Here is a 27,350-nt window from a genome sequence, read left to right as displayed (position 1 = left end):
CACTTTTCATTATTTCTCCTCAATTACAAAGTTTTTTTATTCTCAGATCAGAAGCATTTATCTCTAAGCTCCAAAGGAGACTTCTTTTTAGGTTCCTATTGGCAATCTCTGTTGTCTAAAGAATCCAGAGGAATTAAGATGCCTTATTTAAGCCAAACAGCAAAATGTACCCTTGGAAGGCAACAGCCTTAAGTTAATACGACTACCAGTGAGAATAGCCTTGTGTTGAGTTTTTTCATTTAAGGGGATGGATGAACAACAAAGAGGATTTGGTTCATTTTATTGAAGTGAGTTTTGGCAAAATAAAGGCTGGGAGGTGCGTTTCTGATTTTTTTATTTTTAATGAAATGTGGAAAATCCAAGTTTGAATTTGAAGAGAGTTTTGTCATCTTGGGAAAAAAGGTGTGTGTGTGTGTGTGTGTGTGTGTGTGTGTGTGTATGTGTGTGTGAATTACATGACCGAGTTGTTGCTTTGTTGGAGAAAAAAAAATTGTGCGCCTTGATGATGTATACATATGTATAGTTTTATTTTGGCTATGAAAACTTGTGAAGTGCGTGCAGAAGTTTGAGTAGATAATTGTATTGCAGTATTCTCCAGGTACTACGTGGGCTTGAGATTTCTGTGGACTGTCAATTCACAGCTGCTGCTTATGTGCTAATATTTGAGGAAGCAGGGAAAACACAGGAGGGAGAAAAGCCAGGGCCATTGGGATTAGACAGACTGGGAGTTTAGGCTGTTGACTCTTATTGCCAAGCATGATGCAGTAGCAACTTTTTGTAAGTATTTGGGATAAAAGAGGACACAGTCGACAATACCTGCCAATACCTGCTCTCACACTTGCTTGAAAGCTCGGCTGCCTGCTGACATCGGTGTGCTGAGAAGCTCCACGTTGCGTCTGTTTGTGTTTAGCTTGAGTCCTGAAGTCCTCTGAGTGTCTGTACGGGAAGCACGAGGTTCTTGACAACCCCTTCGGCCTGCCAGTTGGCCTGGGTTCCAGAGCCTTTTCCTTTTGTAACCCGGCTGGCTCTCTTACAGTGCCTGGGCCCTGAGCTCCCGTGGAGCAAATCTCTTTGCACAGCTACTGAGGAGATTGGAATTGGACCACTGAAATGTGTCCAACTTCTGTACTTTTTAGCTGACCAAAGGCCAAAATCATACCACTAACTCAAGAGCGGAACTGCTGACTTTGAAATCTTATAAGAAATCTGTATTTCATAATTGACTGCCCTGGATGCTGTGATACTCATGAATTAAATGAAATAATAAGGGGGTGTCACATTTCAACTGTGGATTTCTCTAAGGGTGCAGAGATTTTTGAACTGGTTGCTAAATCTGTGTTCATTCTTATTTCTTACAATGTATCAGATGTAGCTTTACCCACCTAAAAGAGCCCCAGGCAAATCAGTGTTGGTGTACTACTGTCATCTTGTGCAGCCATTGTTTTGCTCATGATTTTATCATAAGGGCAAATAACCCCAAAATGCTGTGGTTTTTATTTTATTATTATTTTTTCTGATTAGCATGCAGAATTATTCTTGTCAGTTTCCCTCAAAGTACTGAAATTGATCAAGGTTTATATGGAATGAGCACCAATTGTTCCTTCTCAAATTAAAATAGTATAAAAGGGGGCTTTTGAGTAGAGTTTGCACAGTGAGAATATTGGTATTGACACCACTTATACTTTGGAGTAGAGTTTGAAGACCAGATTCTACTGTGTGTTGCATACTGGTTGATATGGCTGTAAAGAGGAGATGAATGTGGCTACTTTTCCAAGTCTATTACTCAGGAGGACTGTAAATTTGATTGGCTGTTACAATTCTAGCAGAATCATTCGATTTGAGAGCAATAGAAAGATAAGATATCCAATTACCCAAATGATTTGCAGGGTTAGCCAACGTTGTCATGGAGACACGAGTTGGAACAAATTAAATTTTAAGCAATAAAATAATCTTAAAGCCCGTCTGGGAACAAGAAAATTTGGCAGTGGCACTTACCTGAATTGAATCTTAGCTTGACACGATGTTGTTTGACATTGATATACTGTGGGGGCCTCAACTTATATATGGTGCAGCCATTACCTTCAAAAAAGGAGCTTGGCCTCACCGGTAAAGGGGAGTATTAGTGTAAGGTTAGGATATTAACATTTATTCCACGGCTTAAATGATAATTGGGCTCTGGGTTCCCAGGAATATTTTGTATTTAAGGATTGAAATGCCTTAATAAGGATTAAGCAGCATTAATTGGACACTTGGAAAAAAAGACTTATTTTGCAGCAGCGCAGTTTTTGGAACTGCTGTTCCCCTTTGTGTGTGTGTTAGCAGACGTAATAGAAATCGTGTGGATGTCTTTTGGTGGGGGGGTGGAGGTGTAAGCATGCATATATTTGCATGTACAAATAAGGAGATTTCTGGCACATGCCCCAGCTCTGCAGATGATTCTCCGTATTCGTTAAAATTTCTGCTTTGCAGTACTGCTTGCAGACTGGAAAATTACTTTCCAAACTTGAGCTGATGACCTAAAACCTGAGTAAGTGTCAGTCTGGGGCTTAGAAGGTTATTTCCCCTTATTAATGTATTGTTTAACTGGTTCCTGGCTTGTGCTGCGGATTTGAAAACAGCCGAGTAGCCCAGAAGGAGGGAGGCTTTTTATCCACATGTCTATTAGACAGATGGAGATGGAAATTGGTCTGAGGTCAAGCCATTTGCAGCGTTCTCACAGCCTTCGATTTTCCTCTCATCCTCACCGCAGATCATCTCAAATGATTCAGTAATGACCAAAAGTGCAACATTGACCTTTATTCCTGGTGGATTACTGTGTTTCACAGTCCAAATGGCAGGAAGTCTATTCTGTTCTTCCAGAAGGAGGTCGACATTATTGAGCCAGCCCAGCCCTGTGGGAACCACACGAGTGCAGACCAGTGTAACACAATACGTGGGTTAAATTTGGTTTCTTGTGCTCTGGGAAACAAGAATTGACATGTCCTGAACCCACATAATTAATGGGAGAATATCTAGGATGCTTTCTAAAAACACACACAAGCACAGAAATTGATTTGTCCACTTGTAAAATAACTGATGAGTGATAGGAGTGATAACTTCTGGTGGCCCCTGGTTTAGAAATTGTTCTCACTTCCGTGACCCAATGTTCTTTTTTAAAATTTATTTATTTATAAATTCTTTTATTTTTGGCTGCGTTGGGTCTTCGTTGCTGCACGCGGGCTTTCTCTAGTTGCGGCGAGCAGGGGTTACTCTTCGTTGCAGTGCGCGGGCTTCTCGTTGCGGTGGCTTCTCTTGTTGCGGAGCACGGGTGCTAGGCACGCGGGCTTCAGTAGTTGTGGCTCGCGGGCTCTAGAGCACAGTCTCAGTAGTTGTGGCGCACGGGCCCAGTTACTCCGTGGCATGTGGGATCTTCCTGGACCAGGGCTTGAACCTGTATCCCCTGCATTGGCAGGAAGACTTTTAACCGCTGTGCCACCAGGAAAGCCTGACCCAGTGTTCTTTTATCCCTTCTTGTTTAATGCTTCCCCAGTAAATCTTAGACAACACGTTATAACACTGTATCATTTAAAAATTACAAGTTGAGGGACTTCCCTTGTGGTGCAGTGGTTAAGAATCCGCCTGCCAATGCAGAGGACATGGGTTCAATCCCTGGTCCAGGAAGATCCCACATGCCACGGAGCAACTAAGCCTATGAGCCACAACTGCTGAGCCCACGTGCCGCAGCTACTGAAGCCCATGCACCTAGAGCCCGTGCTCCACAACAAGAGAAGCCACCTCAGTGAGAAGCCCGTACACCACAAAAAAGAGTAGCCCCCGCTCACCGCAACTAGAGAAAAACCTGTGCGCAGCAACGAAGACTCAATGCAGCCAAAAATAAATAAATAAAATACAAAAATTAAAAAAAAAATTACAAGTTGATATGATTGGTCGTAAGGGGGTTTTTCTTTATATACTTTTCATTATGTATACTCCTGGTCAATCCAAGTGACCCTGAGTAAATTATCCTCATAGAGCACACTTTGTTTTCCTGAACTTAGCTTGATTGTTATCTTGGAGAAATGATGATTATTTTTCTCTTGCTTAGATTTCTCTGTGGATTGTATTGTGTTGTGATGATCAGTTTATTTTGTTTTTTTAAGAGTTAATTTGTGGGGACTTCCCTGGTGATCCAGGGGTTAAGACTCCATGCTTCCAATGCAGGGGTGCAGGTTGGATCCCTGGTCAGGGAACTAAGGTCCAGCATGCCATACGGGGCGACCAAAGGAAAAAAAAAAAAAAAGAATTAATTTGTATTTAAAATATTTCTCCTTGCCTCCACCTGCATAGCTGGCTGAGTTAATATTCTGTGACTTTTGAATGCATTCATGAAGTCTGTTGTCTAGTATCCTTGTACTTACCATCTTGTAAATACTTAAAACTTTTCCAAAAGGGTATGCTTTGAAAATTTTCTCCAGCCTCCCAGATTCCATTTCAGTTATGATCCTAAGGTGTTTTTTAAAGAAGATGTTGGGGGTAGGAGTTTATTAATTAATTTATTTATTTTTGCGGTGTTGGGTCTTCGTTTCTGTGCGTGGGCTTTCTCTAGTTGTGGCAAGCGGGGGCCACTCTTAATCGCGGTGTGCGGGCCTCTCACCCTCGCGGCCTCTCTTGTTGCGGAGCACAGGCTCCAGACACGCAGGCTCAGTAGTTGTGGTTCACGGGCCTAGCTGCTCTGAGGCATGTGGGATCCTCCCAGACCAGGGCTCAAACCCGTGTCCCCTGCGTTAGCAGGCAGATTCTCAACCACTGCACCACCAGGGAAGCCCCCTAAGGTGTTTTTGAGAAAAAAATTTTTTTTTTCACTGTTGACTTCGCTGCGCACAAGTTCTGTCTCTGCCTCAGTGGCTGCCAGCCTTCGATGCCCCTCTGGCGCTTGCTGGGTTCAGCAGAGCACTGTTCTTGAGGCAGAGGCCGATTCCCAGTTTGCAGTAGAGCCCCCTCCCTTCAAATTCATCTTCTGGCCACGCTGGGGGGTAAATTGCATTCTGGAGCTTCGCAGGTTTCTTGGCACATGGTGTTGATTGAAAAGAGAACCCCAGGTTTCCACTTGGAATGCCAGGAACCTTGCCTTCCTTCCCAAAGGACCACCTCTCCAGCAGCTCAGCCTGTGAGGAAGAAGGCCCAGGGATGGGGCTTCCCAACTGAGACTGAGTTTGGGACTCAGATGGCCTTAGCAACGCATGCAGACACACACGTCTGTCTAACTTGGGGCCGTTCTGCTGCCATGCCACACGGCTTTGATGGCATAGGCCTCTTGACGGAGTAGCTGCTTTCCCTACGAAGTTGCTCTGGAAGAAGAGTGGCAGCCGTCCTTCGTGTGTGTGGGTCATTCAGCTGTAGCACGTTTTTAAAATTAGGGAACCACGGTCCCATGGTCACCTAAGGCAGGAAATTCCTTTCCCACTCTCTAGATTGGCTAGAGATTCCAACCTGTTAGGGAAACATTCACACCAAACTGCTTATTCAGTGATTTCCAAACAAGATGTGGGGAAGGGGATGACGAGAAGTGCTAAAGCTAATGATAAATTGTGCTTTATAGTTGTGGGCACTGGGTGTTGGCTTTGTCATGATGGAAGTCAGGGACATAGTGACACAGACCCTTGGAAGTCAGTACCAACCAAAGACGGGTTACACAGGCCTAAAAGATTGCCATGATGAAAAGGAAAGGGTTTAAGTGTTATTGCGAGGAAAATAACATTCCAAGTTCTGAATAAAGACCATTCTCATAAACCTGGTTTTCCGAGGCGACTTGGTTTTTGCATATTCCCGTGCAGTCTTTGTCTTTACATAGGCATATTTTATTTTCGTAATTGTAATTTTAGCCTTCATGCCATGATGATGTAGCTGGCTCTTCCTCCCACTGATCTTCCTGCTACTGTATGATATTATCTAATTTCTCATGAGCTCCCTAATGACTAAGACCTGTGAAGAAGGTGAAAGGTGTAGGCTTGCTCTCTTTCCATTCCCAGAACAATAGGTGGTGACTTCACGGTAGCGTTCCGTGATTCACCCCGTGGCGTTTGTCTTGAAACCCTTCTTGTGGTGCACAAGAGTGCATTTTCCTTTGACACCACCGAACGCTGTCTTTTTCCATCATGGGACAAGTCATTACAATTTCCTGTGAACAGCACTTTCTGAACTCCATAACAAGGTTTCTGAATGATGGAAATGTGCTGTTCAGGCACTGAAACAGCTGCGATGCTTTTGTCAAGGATGCATCTTTACCAGAATGACAAAGTGAAGCCCAAATGCACTGCTTGGCAACAGTTGGGTCAAAACATTTAAGTCATTAATTAGAAGGAACTGAAGGGGGAAGAATTTACACAAATACACAGCGTTGCAGACTCAACTTCATCATGGAAAATGCAACTGAATTCTTAAAAAAAAGAGGGCAGCCCTCAAGTGGAGCCTGCCAAGCTTGTCATTTGCAAATAAATCAGAAGACCGTCATTGCAGGAAGGAGGACCAGTGAATAGAGTTGCTTTGTTATTCTTTGATGGGCCCCACACTCAAGCCTGCTATTAAAAATGAATGCATTCAAGAGGCTCTGCATTAAGAACATAAACAATTAAGGGCACTTGAGTTGCTCTGCTGAGAGCTGCTGCGAAGATCCCAGAGCTTTGTCTGGAGATGCGAGCCCTTGCAATCTGCCTCTCGAGGAGCCGGAGTACAGGAGCAATTAGTGTTGCTATCTCGCCTCGGCAGCCTTCAGCAGGTTATTCTTTCCCTTTATTTTAACCCCTTCTTGTTTGGAGAGAAGCTGTGAGTGTGAAAGGTGAGCAGTGAAAGGAGAGAGTCTGTGCCCCTTTGGAAAGGGCTGGGGTTTAGAATGCTTGCTTGCAGGAGCTGCCAAATGAGGGGGGAGACGGAACATAAAAGTTAGGATCTGCCCATAATTGGCGACTTGTGTTCTGATTAATTGAGCCACTGATGGGGTTCTGTCATCTGGTACTCTTTGTTTTGCTTTAATCATCAGGTTGAAGAAGGGGCAAGATTACATTGCCACAGGTGGACTCATTTGAATGAATATTGTTTGAGGTTTCCCACAGTAGTCAGATGGGTTCCTCCAGCCCCAGTTTGTGTTCTTGCCTTGGTTTTGTTTTGTAAAAATGTGTGGAGGTACATGTAAAAGTATGAGATTAGAACACTCCCTAACACCATACACAAAAATAAGCTCAAAATGGATTAAAGACATAAATGTAAGGCCAGAAACTATGAAACTCTTAGAGGAAAACATAGGCAGAACACTCTAGGACGTAAATCACAGCAAGATCCTTTTTGACCCACCTCCTAAAGAAATGGAAATAAAACCAAAAATAAACGAATGGGACCTAATGAAACTTAAAAGCTTTTGCACAGCAAAGGAAACCATAAAGAAGACCAAAAGACAACCCTCAGAATGGGAGAAAATATTTGCAAATGAAGCAACTGACAAAGGATTAATTTCCAAAATTTACATGCAGCTCGATAACAAAAAAACAAACAACCCAATCCAAAAATGGGCAGAAGACCTAAATAGACATTTCTCCAAAGAAGATATACAGATTGCCAACAAACACATGAAAGAATGCTCAACATCCTTAATCATTAGAGAAATGCAAATCAAAACTACAATGAGATACCATCTCACACCAGTCAGAATGGCCATCATCAAAAAATCTAGAAACAGTAAATGCTGGAGAGGGTGTGGAGAAAAGGGAACACTCTTGCACTGCTGGTGGGAATGTGAATTGGTACAGCCACTATGGAGGTTCCTTAAAAAACTATAAATAGAACTACCATATGACCCAGCAATCCCACTACTGGGCATATCCCCTGAGAAAACTATAATTCCAAAAGAGTCATGTACCAAAATGTTCATTGCAGCTCTATTGACAATAGCCAGGAGATGGAAGCAACCTAAGTGCCCATCATCGGATGAATGGATAAAGAAGATGTGGCACATATATACAATGGAATATTACTCAGCCATAAAAAGAAACGAAATTGAGTTATTTGTAGTGAGGTGGATGGACCTAGAGTCTGTCATACAGAGTGAAGTAAGTCAGAAAGAGAAAGACAAATACCATATGCTAACACATATATATGGAATCTAAGAAAAAAATGTCATAAAGAACCTAGGGGTAAGATGGGAATAAAGATACAGACCTACTAGAGAATGGACTTGAGGATATGGGGAGGGGGAAGGGTAAGCTGGGACAAAGTGAGAGAGTGGCATGGACATATATACACTACCAAACGTAAAATAGATAGCTAGTGGGAAGCAGCCGCATAGCACAGGGAGATCAGCTCGGTGCTTGGTGACCAGCTAGAGGGGTGGGATAGGGAGGGTGGGAGGGAGGGAGACGCAAGAGGGAAGATATATGGGAACATATGTATATGTATAACTGATTCATCACTTTGTTATAAAGCAGAAACTAACACCATTGTAAAGCAATTATACTCCAATAAAGATGTTAAAAAAATAAAAAAAGGGCTTCCCTGGTGGCGCAGTGGTTGAGAGTCTGCCTGCCGATGCAGGGGACACGGTTTCGTGCCCCGGTCCGGAAGATCCCACATGCGTGGAGCGGCTGGGCCCATGAACCATGGCCGCTGAGCCTGCGCGTCCGGAGCCTGTGCTCCGCAACGGGAGATGCCACAACAGTGAGAGGCCCGCGTACTGCAAAAAAACAAAACAAAAAGAAGTGTGGAGAAAGGCAGTCATCTCTCACTGTGGCAAGGCTTTGGAGAAAGGCAGGCCTGACCTCCCCTCCTGTTTCTGACCTAGGTGAGTTATTTTAACCTTCCGGTCCAGTCTCCAAGGGCACCTACGCTGACTGACGCTTAGACCCTGGATGTAATTGGAGCTGGTGTGTACTAAGTAGTAGATGCTGCCGCTGTCATGGTTATTCATTGGCACTGTTCTCAAAGTGTGGTCCCTAGTCCAACAAGCTGCAGAGCACCTGGGGCCTTGTTAGAAATACAGATGCTTGGGCCCCAGACCTCCTGGCTGAGAAACTCTAGGCGTGGGCCCAGCTGTCTATGTTTTACCAAGCCTTTCAGGTGATCCTGATGCATTCTTATGTTTGAAAACCGCCGATAACCTCATAACCATTATGTCATCAGCTTAGAGACCCCAAGTCCTTTTCATTTGGATTTCCCCCAAATTGTGGTTAGTCATTTATCGACGTCATTATATTTTAAACAGAGCTACTCTGATGCATTAGAACTTCAGATAAAATTCGCTTTTCATGAGTGTGCTGGTGAAGCATGGTGCTAGGCTGGGAGATGGTCTGGTGACTCGCCAGTGTTCTGAAGGAGGTCTCTAGGCCAAGAAGCCTTTCCCCCTCCTGTAAAGGGGTGGGGGGAGTGTTGGAAGTTTATTTGCAGAGTTTTGCGTATATCATTTTGGGTGTGCAGTTTTAGTCAAACACCTTGAATTTTCTTTAGGCACATCAGCTGTCATCTTCAGGAAATAGAGATGTAGTTGAGGATGTGTTTTTGTGGATTTTGCTTTATTGGTGGGCCAGGTTGTCTGATGTTAGGCCTGAGGCACTAATTCTCTTTGCCTGCGAAGGGGAGGACAAAAGTGCAGTTCGGCTGCTACTTGTTTATTTAAGGTTTGCAATTTATAACTGTGGCTCCTTGTGAAATGCCTACTTTGCCTTGCACTGTACTTCTGCCAAAGACAGCAGGAGTACAGTGACCCTGTCAGTGACAGACTGGGGCCACTTGTTGTAGTACCGTTGTTGGCTGAGCGATGACATGGCCTTGGCCTTGTACTGCTGTGGTCCTGTTAGGGCTGTATTGCTTTGCAAACAAGGCTGAGTACATCAGCTTTGTTTCTGGTCTAGAGTATGTTCCAATTTCCCACTTCTGCTTCCTGGAGAAAGGACTAGGCAGCAACGTGGCTTTTAATCTTTATGATCCTGGGCAAATCATTTCCTTTAGGCATTGACTTCTCCATATGTGACATGAAGATTGTTAGAGGGCCGGGCACCCAAAGGGTTTCAGGGTTTGCCAGCATCCTTGTGACTCAGTGCCAGGGTCAATCACAGGAGTGGTGGGCCTGATCACCCTTTGCTCCCTTCCCTGTTTAATAATACATCCAAACGATAAATCAAGGGCGGCATCTGCAAGGTCACTGGAGGGGGGAAAATGGCACTGATAACCCGGCTACAGCAGGATAATCACTGGTTTTATTTGGGGTATCAAATTACAGCGCTTGGCCACATGCATATGTTGTAAAACAAACAAAAAACAGTCACACTAACAGCACAGCTTTGTTCTTCCCCTCCTGCTTCATCTAGTAAATGTGTTGGCCATTTAAGCATCATTATCATAAACATGACTTTAAAATGGTTACTTGCCTTGGCTTTGGGTTGATGTCGTGTATTTAACCCTTTCTCCTAGTACTAGAAAACTGATTTATCAGGAGGGCAAATGTTAAGTTTTTAAAAAGCTGCAGATGGTTGTGACGTGTTGAACGACTGTTACATTTTTACCTGACTTTTCCTCTTTTGCTTTGAAACTCGTGCTGCAGTGAGCAGCTTCATGCATGGAATGCTTTTCATTTGAACTATTTCCTTATGATAAATTTTTAGCTGTGGGAAGCCTTACCAAAAGGTTTGAATAATTTCATGCACTTGAAACACATTGCCCGGTTGCTTTCCAAGACAACTGTACCGATTTACTCTGTCATCAGTAATGTGTGATTGCTCCAGTTTCCCAGAAGACTCATCATCGTTGGATTTCATTAATTTATTTTTAATAAACTAACTTAACTGGCGCAGAATGACCCACTTTACTTACAACAACATTTGCATTTTATTTGGTTGCTGGTGAGGTTGAACATTTTTCTGTATTGAAGGCTGTCATTTCACAGACTCTGAACCTTCTCGTCAGAAGGGATTTAGAGATTATCTATTTCCTTTTGTGCGCTTTGTTTTCATGTTCTTGCCTGTTTATCTGTTGCCAGGCACTTCTTACCAGCTCTCCACCGTGTTTTTCTCTTGGCCTCCTGCTTGGTTTGAGGAAACAGAAAGATCAGTTTGCCAGCCCTCAGCATAAGCGGCATTTTTTATGATTCATCAATTTGCAATTTAATGGTGGTGGAGTTTCCCCTCCGTAAGCTGACTTTGGGCCAGGTGCCATTGTGTTGCTTTGAGACCCATGGGCAGTTACTCTTAAGCAGTCCTCGCCCTGCTTCCAGCCTACAACAACCTTCATTATATATTACTCTGTGTGTAGTGGAGAAGTGGGCAGCCGTTGGGGAGCAGGCTGGCTCTTCAGTCTGGAAATTAGATGAGGTGGGAGGAGTATGAAAAGGTGGAAAGCCGAGCTTTTAGGAATCATGAAGTCTAAAAACTGAAGTTCAGGTGCTCAGAAGAACACGTCTTCAGTTTAAGAGCTCTGCAACATGTACCAGGGTTTGGTTCATTGCCGGCCTTTGAGATATTTGGCCTATTTAACTCAGTTAAAATATACACGTACCTGAATCTTGTACCTACTAAGATGCAATTTCTTACTATAAACGGAGCTTTATTCTGACACTGGTTAGGAACGGTTTTTGTGGTTACATCTTGGTCATTGAGTTTAGGGTGTATGGGGATTCCGTTTTGGTTCAGCGAGGCATTCCTTTGAAAGTCCCCCATGTGGAATGTGTACCCTCTGGTCAGTTTTGGTGGGGAGGGTTCAGCGAGGAGCTGTATCAAAGCATTCAGCCAGAGTCTTCTGCTTCCCTGTTATGTTGAGAAGACTTGATGCTGGAAGCTGTTAGGAAACTGTCCAGAAGCTTCACGTAAGATGTGATTTTAAACATAAAGTCTTAGTTTGCCAAATGATGGTAAATGCTTTGGAGGATCTTGAAGGGCCTAGAGTTTGTTTGTTGGTGTTATGGGAGACAGGCAGCTTCTACATGGATTTGAGGTAGGCCTTGAAGGATTGGGATAAGAGCAAAGCACTTCGTAATAGTGCAGCTGTAGTTTACATATTAGCTTACTTGATTCTGCTGAAACACTGAAGTAGGTTGGTGATAAGAGACCTGAGGCTCAGTGGTTGAAGTGACTTATCTCAGGACACCTAATACTAGTGTGCTGAGATGCAAACCCAAGTGTTTGGATTATGAGGGCCAACCGTGTTACCATAAGCAAGTCAGTGAGAAGGGAGTTGGCCTTGACAGGGAGAATAAAAGCTGGTTCTAGACAGATAATTTGGACTCCTGCTTCCTGCTGCCTCAGTGGGTGGTGGCTGTCCCTGAAGTAAGGCCTGATGCTGGGGCCTTAACCAAGCTGGTTAAGTTTCTGGGCACAAAGTTTCCACACAAATCTGGTTTAGGGCTAGCTCTTGAATGCTGACTTAGTTTTGTTGCCTTACATGGTGTCAGAAGTACAGGCACAGGGTAAGTTTCCTTATAAACGTTATGATGTTAGCAGGTACCAAATACGTCTTCAGCTTTGGGCAGGAAAATGATTTCCAGGTGGGAAATACAGTTAGCCTGCAGTTTGTTTGTTTTTTTTTCCCCACTGGAGTTGTCTAGTCTTTGGAAGAGGTAGAAAGAAGGCAGTCTGAAAAGGTTACAGAACTTTCTTAACACCTGCTTAAGCAGGGTCAACTATACAGTTTAACCTGCTTGTAAACTCTGTGGTCAGGAATAGAAGCACGGGTGGAAAACACTACTACTTGTTAATTTGTGCTAAATTAAAGTTCTTATCAGAATACTGTTGTGTTGAAGCAAGAGATAATACTAAAGAATCACTGTCAGTTCTTATGCTGCCATCCAGACTATTTTAAGGGCTGGGGTGGTGGTGATGTCTTAGACCTCCCAAAGCACCGTCAGGGAAATAAGTTGCATCCTCACGCTGCTAGGAGTAGGTACTCTATAGCTGGCTCGGAGAATTTTAAGGTAAATCAGAGGTGAGATTTGAATCCAGGCCTCCGTGATCAAAGTTAAACTCACTTGTCAGAGGATAGTTTTAAGATTAGGGTTTATAGACCTGGCAGAGGGAGGAGACAGCTGGGATAAGATCCTTCTCTGTTGTTCTTATTTCCGTTTCTTCTCCAGACCATTTATTTAGAATTCCCAGGACAAATGGAATGGCTTTTGATGTTTCTTCATCAGTTTGAGCTTTGAACTTTAACCCTGGTCCTCCTGTTTTAGTCTTAGCTACTCTAACTCAATTTTATGGTCTGTGCTTTAATCTGTACTTCTTTTATTTTGTTCTTAATATTAAATGTTTAATGTTAAAGGTTTACAAGTTGCTTTCATTCAGACCAGGTCTTAACTGTTCCCTGACAGTCAAGTTCACTTCTACCTTGAAGCCACTCTATGTAATAACATATATAATTATTAATTAAAGAGGAGATCATCTTTCCTTCTTAAACTAAAGTAAATTCTGTGTAGGTCAAGTGATTAACTGCAGAAAGTACAGCCATAGCAGCACTAGAAGAAAATTAAGAATGGCTTCTGTAATTTGGGGGTGTTCTAATCCTGACCCAAAGGCCAGGAACGTAGGAAGACTATTTTTTAGTTTGACCACGTAAAAACAAAGTTATGCACAGCAAAAAATCCATCATAAGCAAGGTTGAAGACAGGTAACAAGGTGGAAAAACTGGAAAAGTCAGTATTTGTCATATGGAAAGAACTACTACCAAAAGACAAGGATGAATAAATACCAAAAGAAAAAAAGAGAAAGGAAAAATAAAGTGGACCAGTCAATATATGAAAAGATGTTTAACTTCAGGAAGAATCCAAGTAATGCAAATAAAAATGAGGTCATTTTAAAATCTATTAGATGGATAAAGATTTTTAAAAGGTTAACAAAACCCAGTATTGATACTGGGTGGGGGAGCAGGCACCCTCATAGACTGGTGATGATGTAAATTGGTAAGCTTCTCTGCTGGGCAGTTTATCAGCATGTGTTACAGTTTAAAATATGCATACACTTTGACCTAGCGATTTCACTTCTAGAGATTCCTTTTAGAGATCCAGGGAGAGAGTTATTTGACATACAGTGTGTAATTGTGGAAAATTAGGTGAAACATAAATATCCCCTGATATTGGGAGTGTTGAGACACCCGTCTGCTTGTATAGTGGGATATATTTGTGTGTGTGTGGGGGGGGGGGGTGGGTACCCGGGCCTCTCACTGCTGTGGCCTCTCCCGTTGCGGAGCACAGGCTCCGGACGCGCAGGCTCGGCGGCCATGGCTCACGGGCCCAGCCGCTCCGCGGCATGTGGGATCTTCCCAGACCAGGGCACGAACCCGTGTCCCCTGCATGGGCAGGCGAACTCTCAACCACTGCGCCACCAGGGAAGCCCAAGTGGGATATATTGATGATGCCCTTATTCATATCTGTTTTTATTGAGTGGCAATAACAAATTACGGAAAAGCAGTATACGTATTGGGACCCCTCTGTATCAAAGTGTCTCTCTCCACTCTGGGCTTGTGCGCACACAGGTAATGAGAGCCTGGGGTGCTGCTTCCCAGGCTCACCAGAATGTTACTGTGGTAATCTCTGGAGGGTGGACTTAGGGTTATTTTAACTTTCTTGTATATTTCTATATAGTATACATCTGTGTGTATGTGCTCAAAGTGAGCGGATGTCATTTTTAAAATTGGAAAACATGAAGGGCATTTTAGAGATGGGAAAAGTACAGAATGCTGCTGGAATGTATGGCAGGTAGGAAGTGGGGAGCAAGGACCTCAGAGTCCACAGAGGGCATCCCTACTCCTTTACATCTACCCAGATATATAGTGTAGAACCCTGTTGCAAAGGCAAGGGTAGCCCGCCCATGCTTTCATGACCTTGAGTTAGCTTGAGTGGGTGGCTGTGATCAAATGAACTGGGTAGGGCTGACCCAGTTCTGTGTTTGCACCTAGTACAGCTGCACCCTTTTTGCATGTACGTATCTGTTTGCCCCGCTTGTTCAAGCAAGGTCATGGGTTTGTTCTCTATACCAGTCCTTTCCCCTTCCAGTACATTTCTTCCAAGGCACTGTCTGTAACCCTGTCTCATTGGTGGTCAGGGAGAATTGAGTTGGGTTGGCCTAAATCCAATCCCATAAAACCAAAGGCTTGTTGCTCAGTTAACTGGAATCATCTCAGAGGACAAAAGGCAGCTCTTTTTTATGTACTTGATTATACAGTTCCTGAGGTTTCTACTTCGTCTCACTTATTCCATTCTCTCTTTCTCAAGGGCATGGATTTTGCGCTTCATAATTTTCTTCTCCTCGTAATGCTTTTCATTGCCTAATTCAGTAATAGAGGCAGCATTAGTAAGCATTGACAGAAAATGATGAAATAAATAAGGCCTATGTGGGACTCTTCGGATGACTTTTTTTTTTTTTTTTTTTTAAAGCAGAACTGGTTCTTCAGAGTTAGAGGAAAGCAGGGCTCCTTTGCATTACTGGAGGGTGTTGGAGGTGGGGTGGGCATGTGGATCCTACCCTAGCCTGGGAGCAGAGCACACTTCATTCCCTTCTTTGCCAGTTTGTCCCTCTTGTAGAGGGACTGCTGTGCGTTTGGAGCTGAGCAGGGACTTTTCTTACTTTCTCTAGAGCAGCCCGTGCTGCAGACACTCAGGACCCATTTTCCTAAACTCAGTGGAACCGTGGGCCCTGTCAGTGAGGTCCTGGCATTTGATGCGGAATTGTGGCGAAACGTCACAGATAGCCAGAATACCTTGACTTGACTGTCACTCTGGACTTGAGTTCTGTTTCAGCAGTGTTTTCTAGGCTTGTTTGAAATTTTGAGGCTCAGCGAAGGCTTCCTAACATTAACTTCCTCTTTCAGTTGTGCAGGCATTGAGACAAGTGGGAAGGAGGTCTTCTTCCACTTGCTCTAGACCTTATCTTGAGAGCTAGACTGCTTTGGCGGTGCCCCTGCTCCCCAGGGTTCTGACTCCGGCTTGAATGAACTTGCTGTATGAATGTGCCCTGATATGCCGTTATTGAATAAGTGTTCGGAGAGGTTTGCAATCCCACCAGGTTAAATGATTACATAGCCTTAAACCGTGTAGATTTTCCAGCTCAATTAAACTACCCATTATCTCTTAAGTGACCAATAACGCGTGCGATTATGTCTTACTTTGCAAGTGGGATTAATATCTGCTGTTTATCTCAAGATAAATATTGCTAACATAGCCTGGGAAAGCAATTTTATGCCCTCAAGAGTGAGGCAGTGGAGGACTCAGATGTTGGGTATGAAGTTTTATCTTTCTGAACTGATTATGAAATATACTAAACATTTATATCGCTTTGTCTTTATAGACTGAAATCGCCAAGAGATTGAATACGATTTGTGCACAAGTCATCCCATTTCTGTCTCAGGAAGTAAGTAAAACTGTTCAGCTGTTAAAGTGCAATTATGTTGCTTCTCTGTTTGCAAATTAGCTAGTTTTAAGATGTTAATTTTATCACGAGGAACAAGTGTGAAGAACATCTGTTACAGTTGAAGTGTGTAAACCCCCTGCTGTCCCATCTAACAGATCTGAGGGGACACTGTAGAAGTGGTGACAATAGCTCAACCTTAAATTAATTTTTTTCTGTGGAAAACTGCAAAACGACTATCAAGCATAAAGCTTTTCTTTCCTCAGAGGAGTAGTATAAATAAGCTTGATAGCTACCGATGATTCACGTGTCCTTTCTCTAGAGAGCTTTTCGTTTACTGCATTTTAAAAATGGTTCCATCAGGGTTGACTTGACCACGGGAGCAGATATTTCCTTTGTCCTTGTACCTCGGGGCAGATTGACTTAATGCTGTCCATGGAGGGAGTGGATGCCAATACTATTAAGGATAAGACCATTCATGTTACCTGTTCATGTTACTTTAGCTTATGGAGTTATATACATATATAAGCCATTTTATTAGGTTACAGAGTAATAGAAGTTTACCCTTAATATTTGAGAGGGAAAAGCTCTTTATGTGGGTAATCTATGACTCAAAACTAGTTATGTTTTAGTTTTGCCTTTACTTTTGGATATAAGCTAATAAATGCAGAACTGTTTTAAGTGTGTACAGGATGCTTATATCTTGAGACAGTGAAAAACTTATGGGCCTTGGAGCTGGAATACTGAGTGTTTGCTCTCATTGGCATCTACTTTTCCATGCTGGGTAACACCATCTCTGCTGTTATTATGGCAGCCTTTTCCAGCATAGTATTTACTCGATGTTACAGTTTAGATTTGTTGGCCTTTTTTTTTTTTTTAATTTATTTTTGGCTGTGTTGGGTCTTCTTGCTGCGCTTGGACTTTCTCTAGTTGCGGCGAGCGCGGGCTTCTCTTGTTGCGGAGCATGGGCTCTAGGCATGTGGGCTTCGGTAGTTGTGGCTCGTGGGCTCAGCTGCTCCACGGCATGTGGGATCTTCCCGGACCAGGACTCGAACCCGAGTCCCCTGCATTGGCAGGTGGATTTTTAACCGCTGCGCCATCAGGGAGGTCCCCTATTGGCCTTTTGAAGCCTGTTGTTCATTAGATTTTAGTAATCCTGGTCTCTGCTACAGTCTCCTTTCTCCCAAAGAGACCTGTGGCTTTGTTTTTATTTGTGGGTGCAGCTGGGAGGTGCGCAGGCTATTTCCAGCCTGTGATCTCAGAGTGTGTGTGGGGAGGGCGGGGGGCGGGGTCTTTCCTTTCCCCTGTGGAGGGTGAAACATCTAGGGGCTAAAGGAGGAGAGGAATTCCCAGAGTTTCCAAAAACCAACTGGTGGGTTGAGATTTGTTGACCAGAGAAGTGATTGCAGGCTTAATATTTAAATTTTAAGTATCAAAAGGGGTGTTTTTAAATGGCTGTAAACTTTTCCTGCTCAAACTTATCATAGCAAACCCATTCTGAGAACCAGGGTGATCTTCCAAATCCCATACTGTTTATTTTCTAAGGCCTCCCGTTACCATTTTTGATGTCCTCCTTTGACTTTCTACCATTCCGAGCCCCAGATTCCCATCAGAAGTAAAGTGGTAACTGACGTTGGTTAGAACTAAGGGATGCACCGCTCTCAGTTTTCCTTTGCCGTTTGTCTGTGTGTTCTGTGGAACAATGTGTGCTCGAGCAAGTTCACATTTAAAGACATATTACACTTCAGTCTGCACCTCATGTGGCATTTGTCTTATTGTTGGAAGGTACAGTGAAGGTCTTGGCTGCCTTGCTAACACTTTTCCTTCTCCTTGTTTTCAAAGCATCAACAGCAGGTGGCCCAGGCTGTCGAACGTGCCAAACAGGTGACCATGGCAGAGCTGAATGCCATCATCGGGGTACGTGGCCTACCAGGTCTACCTCCTACAGTGTGTATAACCAGCTTTCATTTCTTCTTAATTTGTTGGCTTAATATATATCTATCTATATATAATGTTGTGTTGCTTGATCTTAACCCATTTGATAAGCCGGGGGTGGCAGTGTCAGGTATGCTGAGGTGTGTAGGGGAAGAAAGATTAGCATAAGGGAGATGATAGAAACATTTTTAGGAGGGGAAGAAAAAATAAATCTTCTTTTCAATGGAAAAATAAATGTAGTTTATCTTGCTCCCTTAGGTTAAAGCTTTGGCAAGGGTTTTAAATACGTACTTTCCTTACTTCTGTTGTATAAACTTTAGATCCCAGTGAGGTCAAGACGTAGCTCGGCATTATTTCATTTCGTTGTCTTTTGCTTTTTTGCCTTTTGCTTTCCCAGGGTATTAGAACCTATGCATAACTGTTTTGCTTTTCTTGTGCCTCTTTCATGAATTTTTAAGTGGCACCCCAATGAAAAGAAAGCCCTCTTGCCGCTGAAGAAGTGATGATTGTCTGCCCTAGTGCCCTCTAGCCTTTCACCAGGTTTCTGCTCTCCTGGGTTGAGTTCAGTTAGTGCTCCTTGCTGGCAACTGGTTGTCAATCACAAGTCATTTGCGCCGCATTAATGAGCCTGGTGAACTGTTGGGTCCATCCCCTGCATGAGTTCATCCCCCCGCCCCCTCACTGCAGGATCCAGGACGGTTCTCATGTTTTCTGCCCTTCCAGACTAAGCGAAAGAAGTAGCTGAAATAAGCGACCGTCCTTGCTGATTTTATTCATATGTGAGTGCCTTGAGCGGATTCAAATCACTCATTTATCAATTTATGTTAATTGCTTGTGAGAAGATGCCCTGCTGGTCTTTATAGTTCCCTCAGACACTTTGTAATGATAATTAGACATGCTGCTGTACGGATTAAGAGTGCCATAGTGCAGTGATGGCCACAGACAATGGAACCAGTTAATCCATCAGGGTTTAAAATTACATCCCAACTGGAGATGGAGAAAAAACATAAGAGCCAAGGAGGATTAAAGAATGAGCCTCAGCTTGAAAACTCTCCTTTCATCAGTTTCTCAATTGCAGATCTGCAGTCGGGTTGCCTGTGGTAAGCTATTGGCAGTCAATTAGGTGAAATAAACTGGGAGGGTGACCTTCATTTCCTTTTAATAGCTTTTCCTCCCTGAAATGGGGAGCTTCAGTGGATTTTCAGCTTAAATTTTATTCAAGCTGCTTTATTACACTTGACAGCTTAGCTCTGCATAAACAATTCTCCCCTCCTCTTCCCCACAGGTCTGGGCTCTGCATCTCTCCCCCTTAGTGTCACATTTTTGACTGTTACTTAGTGGGCTCTCTAATCACATTCAACAAAAAACACAATTACATCTGCATTTGTCTGCCGCCTTCTGTACGCTTTTCTTGTGTAATGAATTGCTTTATTTCAGAGATCAAATCAAATATTCACTGGTACTTTTGCATGTACTGTGTTTGATTAGCAAAGACTAATAGGGAATTGTACTTGTAGCTCGAGCACAGAAATTTTTAGCCCAGATGAATGAGGATGGAAAAGCCTGTTTTGATTAAAGGAAAACATGCAAGGCAGTTCTCAAGTACCCAGTTACACTTTGTGGAACATGTTTGTTTTCTGATAGGCTCTGAATTTTTACATATCATTTCTCAATGGTAAAACTTTGTACTCTTACATTCTCAAAGGCACTGCCCAATCCTGTCCATTAGAAAGGAGGAAATTGTGTTAACCAGATGTTTATAGGTAATACTCATTTTGAGTTGAATCAGAAAATAAAAATAGCAGGTTGTTCTGGAAGGGCAGATGAATCGCTAATTTTATGAATGGCTTTAGTCCAGGAAACATGTTGTTGAGATTATAAAGGCAGATTAGCTCCGATAGCTAGCAACAATAACCCAAATCAGTGAATTGGGCCCAGCACAAGACCTAACGCCAGTTGCAGGTCTTCAGCGTACTGGCATGTGCGGCTTTTATAATTGTAATTTTTGGATCAGTATATTAATTTATGTCAGCAGGCTCTTTTAAAGTTTGTAGTGATCAATAATTATCCCGCACCATAAGTTTCATGCTGTGGCATATGCTTGATTTTTGCTTGAAAGGAATTGTGCGAGTCCTGGAAAATCGAAGTAGCATAAAATTGGGTTGACAATTCAGCAGACCTTTGCACCCCTTCATTGAACATGCAGTGTGTCAGCCTGTCTCCCCAGAGGGGAGGAGGCTCTGGGAGGCTGTCTGTTCCTACAAGCAGCAGCTGCGCGCAGGGTAAATGCAGCCCGGTTTGATAGCAGCTGTCAGTATTGTTCAGGGACCGACTTAGGGTAAAGAACACTGGGAGAGGCCATGCTCTTCGTCTGCATCGACTTTCAAGCTAAGAAAAGAAATAGTAATTTAACGGTTTAGACATCTATTACAAGTGTGAAAGATCATGAAAGAGTACCCTTTAAAATGCAAATGAGCTGAAACATTCTCATTCCCTTTAAGGTACAATCAAGGAGCTTACTGCTTGCTTGACAGGGCTACAGATATTTCTCTTTAGCAAACCTGGAAAAAGTTAAATCTTCTCAAGGACACCAGGCTTCTAGGTAAGCTCAGCTGTGTCCTGGGACCGTGGCTGCTCTTTTAGGAGGAAGAGAGAGGTTATGGTTTTTTCCGTTTTTGTAGCGTGAATTAATGGTGCCCATTTCTCACCAGCATAGAAAACTTAGTTCTCATATCTGACGGAAAATACTGAATTTTAAATCTTTTTCACCACAGCACCTGCCTTCAACCTACGTAGATTCCTGGTATTTAAGAAAGATAAGCTTCTTAGATATTTGATACTTGGAGAAACTATTGAGATATTTTTTGTTATACTTTTTTTTTTTTAACAGCTTGACTGATGGCATATCTGGTAATTGGCAGACTAATAACTGCAACCTTACTTTTTGAATTTTGCTTTTTATAAGCTCTTTTGTTATTAAACGTGTTACGTTCTTGTAACAGTAAAAATGCAGAGATCTTAATAGATACAGGGTTTGTTTGGTTTGGCACAAACTCCCTTGTACTTGAGAAAACAAGTTCATTGTGGGAAGGAAACTTATGTATTTGAACCTTGGTGGTTTTTTTTTTTCCCCAAACATCAGGATAGTCTCCACAATTTAATCAGCATTCCTCAAAGATTTTTTTTTTAGTTTGGAATGCTATTAAAAATGCTCAAACCGAAGTAGGTTATTGACTGACGTAACATTTTATTTGTGGGATAGCTAATGGCTACCAGAAGGAAAGGAAAATTGACGGACGGGCTCTTCAGATCACTCCCCATTGTAGTATTTGGGGAGTTGGGAACTAAGAGCTCTCTTCTACCTGCTCTGATACTACAGAATTGATTTTAAGTTGAGATTGGGATTCCAAATAATTAGTGTTATCTTTTAATTGGGTTTATATCACGTATAATTAATATAAATCATATAAATATAGATATGGATATATACATACCTGTACACACACAGATTTTCTAAAAAATTGATGTGTAATTCACAGGTGAGATGCACACCTCCTGAGTGTACGGATTGATCACTGGCACATGCACACACCCTGTAGCCCACATTCCTCTCTGGGAGCAGATTGTTCCCACCTCCCCAGGAAGTCCCCTTGTGCTTCTTCTCAGCCAAGTTTTCCCACCCCCCTAAAGAAACATGGTTGCTTTTTGATTAAAAAGTAGAAGAGTAAAAGAATAATTAGCAGAGTGTGATTTTCTTTATTGAAACAGTTACATAGTTGTATATCTATTTCTAACCAAATACCTACTGCCTAACTTCTCAGTGTTTTATGCTCATCTTTCTAAGACCGTTTGTATTGTGTTAACCTGGACAAAGCCTGGGCCTAGGATGACATGCACTTGGTTGGGACTTTGCACTGCCACTTTTTATTTTTATTTTAAAAAAATGTTTATTTTATTTTTGGCTGCATTGGGTCTTAGTTGTGGCACATGGGATCTTTCGTTGCGGGGCACGGGCTTTTCTCTAGTTGTGGCACGCGGGCTGTCTAGTTGTGGCCTGCGTGCTCAGTAGTTGTGGCACACGGGCTTAGTTGCCCTGCGGCAAGTGGGATCTTAGTTCCCAGACCAGGGATTGGACCTGTGTCCCCTGCATTGGAAGGTGGATTCTTAACCACTGGACCACCAGGGAAGTCCCGGCACTGCCACTTCTTAGCTTTGTGACGTTGTACAGCCAGTTAACCTCTATCAGTGTCCTTCTACAGGACAGTGAATAATACCATTTACCTTCCATGGCTTTTGTGGGGGGTAAGACCTTGGCTGGCAGCCTTCAACGAGCATGTGGTGCTGACACCCTGAACTGAGGTTCTGTCTGCCTGGTTTCTCTCAGCACCTGTAGCAGATCTCTGGGTCAAGCTCAGTTGGCCAAGCTCCTGTGAAGGGGCGATTGCTCCTAGCAGCAGGTCACCTCCTCCTTTGTCTTTTCTGGTGGTTACATGCATGTTGGTGTTTGAGATTAGACCCAGCCAGATGCTCTGCTTCTGCCATTAAGTTGTCGTGCTTGAATGACTTTTAATAAGGACTCAGAAGTGCAAAAGCACTGCCATTTAACTTTTGACAAACAAACTTATTAAAGTTCAGAACCAGGGCGGAAAGCTAAGTTAGGGGAGCAGATGGAAGGGTTTGAGAAGCAAAAATGTGAGGACAAGGCATCACTGGCTTGCTTACTCAACGTAAAGAGGAAAGGGCACCAGGCCTTTTGCTGGCCCTGGGAGGTGGCGGGGATCCTTGTGATAGAATTGGAAGGAGAGAAGAGTCAGAAGACATGGACAGATGAACAGTTCCCCTACCACAGAATGCCGGATTTCTGATAGCTGCCTTGATGCTGACTGTTGGATATAAGAAAATTTAAACAATTTCCCATAGCAGTGCTATGAACATCAGGGAACTCAGGGAAATTTGGGGTTAATGTAAGCAGCGTTGTTTGTCCTTTCTCATTTATTTGGATGTGATCTGACTTACTTTGCACGACTATAACTTCTGTCAAGGCCTATGGGGCTCAGGTTTGGGGCGCCAGTTCTTGGTCATGTGTGTATACTCCTGTTCCATAGGCAAATTTATAATTCTCTATACTTTAAAACAACTTAGTATGAAATAAAAGAAGTCTAGGGTGGTCTGTGGTGTCTGACTCTGTGTATTTGTGTAGGTGATGGCTGTGAATACAAACTCCTGATGTGTCTGCAGAAGAAGCCTTTCTGTCCTTGAGAGATTGAGTTGTAGACCTAAAGGACTCCCTATTGTTGCAGGAGATGACTGGTTTAAGGATTAGCAAAAATGTTGGATTATTTTTTTCCTCCGGTTGTAGCTGTCAGACATCTATAGGATTGTAGTGTGGGAAGTTTAAGAGGATGAGGTTAGCCTCTTATTCTTATGAGTATGCAGTTAATCCCTGGAAAGCCCATCAATAACCCAGCTGTAAGTTTCTTTATAAAACAAATTCACCCTGAGAGAATAATGCATAGCCTGCTACCAAAGGGAGTAAATAAAATGATGACAACAAACATGGATCTTCCAGCTCCTATTTAGTGACATACCTGCCACTTAAATTCCACCAGTCTAGCCCTTTTATTAATTTTCCAAAGAGATGGTGCAGTATCTCAGAGAAGTCTTTTATGCATCCTACCTCTCCTTTAGGTCAAGCTAGTTTTTTTTTTTTTTCACTGAGGGTACAACTAGGTATCTCTGACAAATGCAGAGCTTGGCTTCAGTGTCTGGGTTCTAGTGAATTGGGCAGTGTGCTTTTTATTTATTAGGAAACTTACTGAAGCATTGTCTACTTGTTCATTTCCCCACATATTTTCGTATGATTTTTATTTGGATTTCTTAGAAGAAGGCATTATAACATTTTCCCTCTTTTCAGAGGAAGAAGAAAAATCTTCAGAAGAGAAAGTTGAGCATCTCATTTTAGAAATTAGATCTATGCAGTTTTTTTTAAATTGATAGATGACTTAACATACCATATCATTCACCCTTTTAAACACACACAGCTCAGCGGTTTTCAGTATATTCACAGACTTGCACAGCCATCACTACTATCTAATTCTTGAACATTTTCATCACTCCAAAAATAAACCCATATTCATTAGTAGTCAGGCCCCATGCCCCCTCCCCTCAACCCCCTGGCAACCACTAATCTTTCTATCTCTGTGGATTTGCCTGTTCTGAACATTTCATATAAATGGAATCATATGATATGTGACCTTTTGTGTCTGGCTTATTTCACTTGCATAGTGTTTTCAAGGTCTATAGATGTTGTAGCAAGTACTTCAGTCCTTTTTATTGATGAATGATACTCCATTGCATCAATATGCTGCATTTGTTTATCCAATCAGTTGCTGGTCATTTAAGTTGTTTCCACCTCTTGACTGTTACGAATAATGCTGCTGTGAACATTTGTGTACAGATTTTTGTGTGGACATGTTTTCTTTTACCTGGTGTTTATATCTAGGAATGGAACTCTGGGTCATATGGTAACTCCATTTAGCTTAAACAACCAAGTGGCTGTACCATTTTACATTCTCCCTAGCAGTGGATGAGAATTCCAGTTTCTCTGCTTCTTCCCCAACACTTGTTATTGTCCATTGTTTTGATTCTAGCCCTCCTGGTGGGTGTGACGCGCTGTCTCACTTGTGGTTTTGATTTGCATTTCTCTGATGGCTGATGATGCGAGCATCTTTTCACTGAAACCTTACATGGTTTTAGAAATGGATCTACCTAAGTAAACATGGCTTTTAAAAAACTTATTCTGGTTTAGGTCTTTTAAGTCACGACGGAAACAGACACCCAGGGCAGGTAGGATGAATAAGTCAGGGGGGTGATGCAGAATGAGTTGGCCTGTGCGGATTAGCTGAAATGCAGAAGCAGTGAAGACGAGTTTAGATGCTTTTCAGAATTTTAGGCCTTCATCCTGGTGCCTGCCTACGTACAGGCCATCAGTGTTGCTTCTGCATCTCATTTTCTGTGCGCTCCTGCATCGAGATGGAGCCTCTCAATGGATTTATGTATTTATTTATTTTATTGTCTTCAAGTGGCTTGCGAATTCTTGGCCCCAGCAAGCAGTTTCTGCCTGTTTATCACCCTTGTCCCCTTGACGCGAGAGGCCATCCACATATTGGGAGGTTTTCAGATAACTCCTGTAGTAGTGTCCTTGATGTTTCTCCTGCCACACAGCTCTTCCCCACTTTTCCCACTTGTTTATCATAGCATACCAATTTTCTTTTTCTGCACTCTCCCAAGATAAGAACTGAGTGTTTTAAAGAACAGAGAAATAGCAGAAAATCGAGGAAGAATGACTTGGAGAGAACTGTCAATAAATGCTACTTTTCACTCCCCTCCCCCCCTTTAAAAGTGTTTAAATACCAAGTGCTATAAATGCCACTTACTGTCACGCTTTTAGCATTAAAGATGCTATTTTGGGGCATGGTTTTAGTTCTGGTTGGGTTCAGTTTGTGATCTGTGTGACATAGTTTTCCCAAAGGTTATAAAGTGGGTTAAATTTCAGAAATTCAGTGGTTGGTGATAAGGAACTTATTAGCATCTAGTGGGAATGAGAGGGACGTTGGCCTTCGTTTTTATTCTGGTGTCCTTTCCACTTGTATAGGCAGCTCTGTGGTGATAAACCCTGTGCCACACCTGTTTTAGAAACAAAAATGTAGAAACCACTGCACAGTTATATTAAGGCTCTGAATGTAAACGGCAAAGTCAATTTCATATAGCAACATAATTGACCCAGTCTGCACTGGGTAAAATGTGAATTAAAATTCTAAATGTGTGGCTGTTGTTTGACATGGATGAGGTTATTTTATTCCTTGCGGGTTTTCAGTATCACTAACTCAGTGTTTGGTGTTTGTTTTACTTGTCTCCTTCCCAGCCTATTCAAATTGTTTGGGTTAAGAACAAGTACAGTTATCTCCTTATGCCCCAAACTAAACCTTTCCCTAATCACCTTTGAGGCACCAGAACAGTATGTAAAAGTTCCCATTTAGCTCTTTTCCCCAATTGTTTTGTAAAATGTGAAGTTTCTGTTTGTTTGTTTTGTTTTGAATTGTTAGTGGAATCAGCATTAGGAAGCAGAGGCTCATTTTTTTTTGAGCTGTGACAGGGTACTCGATGGGGAAGGGACAGTGAAAAGTTAATATTTTAAAGTACTTCTGGTTTTTAAGCAACAATTTGGCAAGTCCTTTGGCATATAAGAACATGGTTTCTAATGTAATGGGACAGAATTCCAGCTTAGATTGAGACCAGAATTTCTCACCCTCAGCACTGTTGACGTTTTGGGCTCGTGAATTCTCTGTGCTGGGGGCTGTCCGGTGCATTGTAGGACGTTTAACAGCATCCCCAGCCTCTACCTACTAGATGCCAGCAACACTTCTACTCGTCTTTCCCTCCCAGTTGTGACAACCACAGATGTCTCTAGATGTTGCCAAATGTCCCCGGGGTGGGGAAAGTGGTATTGAAATTGTTTAAGAGCTACCAGTCTAGATTGATACATATTGCCCCAAACCACCACTGTTCATCAGAAATGCCTTTTCTGATAGCTTTATAAACTGTGTTGCTTATGTGTTCTGTGGTGTATAAATCTATAAGCGTTAACTTAAAGAAAATGTTTACTAATTAGTTCAAGCTAATGAATGGGTAGAAGGTTGAATTTTCCCAGCCAGCCTTGCTGTCACGTTGAGAAACATTTTACAGTTTCCCCGATGACTTGGGTAGGTTTGGGTCTATGGAGGACTGATTCATGTAAATTCCCCTAATTGACGGAGCCATTGGATTTTTTGATGTGTTGCTGGCTATATAGCAATGTCAGGATCTCTTTTCTTGTAGCATATATTTTTAAGTAACATTCATATTTCTTCCTTTTGGTGAAGGTGATGAGTACTAGTCTGTTCCAGGTAAGCCGTGTTGAGAAAAAAATGTTCTTTAGGACACATGGGGCAAGTGGGCTGCCCTTTTGGAGTCAGTTGTTTCAATCTCCTGGATGTGGGCCCTCTGTTCATTTCAATAAATATTTTATCT

General features: G+C 42.6%; 1 protein-coding gene across 3 annotated transcripts in view; it reads left to right on the top strand.

The window, feature by feature from the left end:
• The window catches only part of TLE1 (TLE family member 1, transcriptional corepressor), a 511,226-nt gene that overhangs the window by 435,171 nt on the left and 48,705 nt on the right, over nt 1-27,350 (top strand). The window contains exons 5-6 of one of the 3 annotated variants that reach the window (XM_049711660.1): nt 16,287-16,349; nt 18,189-18,263. The exons of 1 other annotated variant lie outside the window; for it this stretch is intronic. In XM_049711660.1, the coding sequence (XP_049567617.1) occupies nt 16,287-16,349; nt 18,189-18,263 (138 nt within the window). Of the gene's footprint in view, nt 1-16,286; nt 16,350-18,188; nt 18,294-27,350 lie in introns of all 3 variants that reach the window. One more of the 3 variants, XM_049711659.1, reaches the window with a different exon arrangement.

Source organism: Orcinus orca, chromosome 6, assembly GCF_937001465.1.
Source record: "Orcinus orca chromosome 6, mOrcOrc1.1, whole genome shotgun sequence".
Taxonomy (NCBI): Eukaryota; Metazoa; Chordata; class Mammalia; order Artiodactyla; family Delphinidae; genus Orcinus; species Orcinus orca.
The sequence above is the reverse complement of the archived record's forward strand: the minus strand, read 5'-3'. Positions and strand labels throughout refer to the sequence as shown.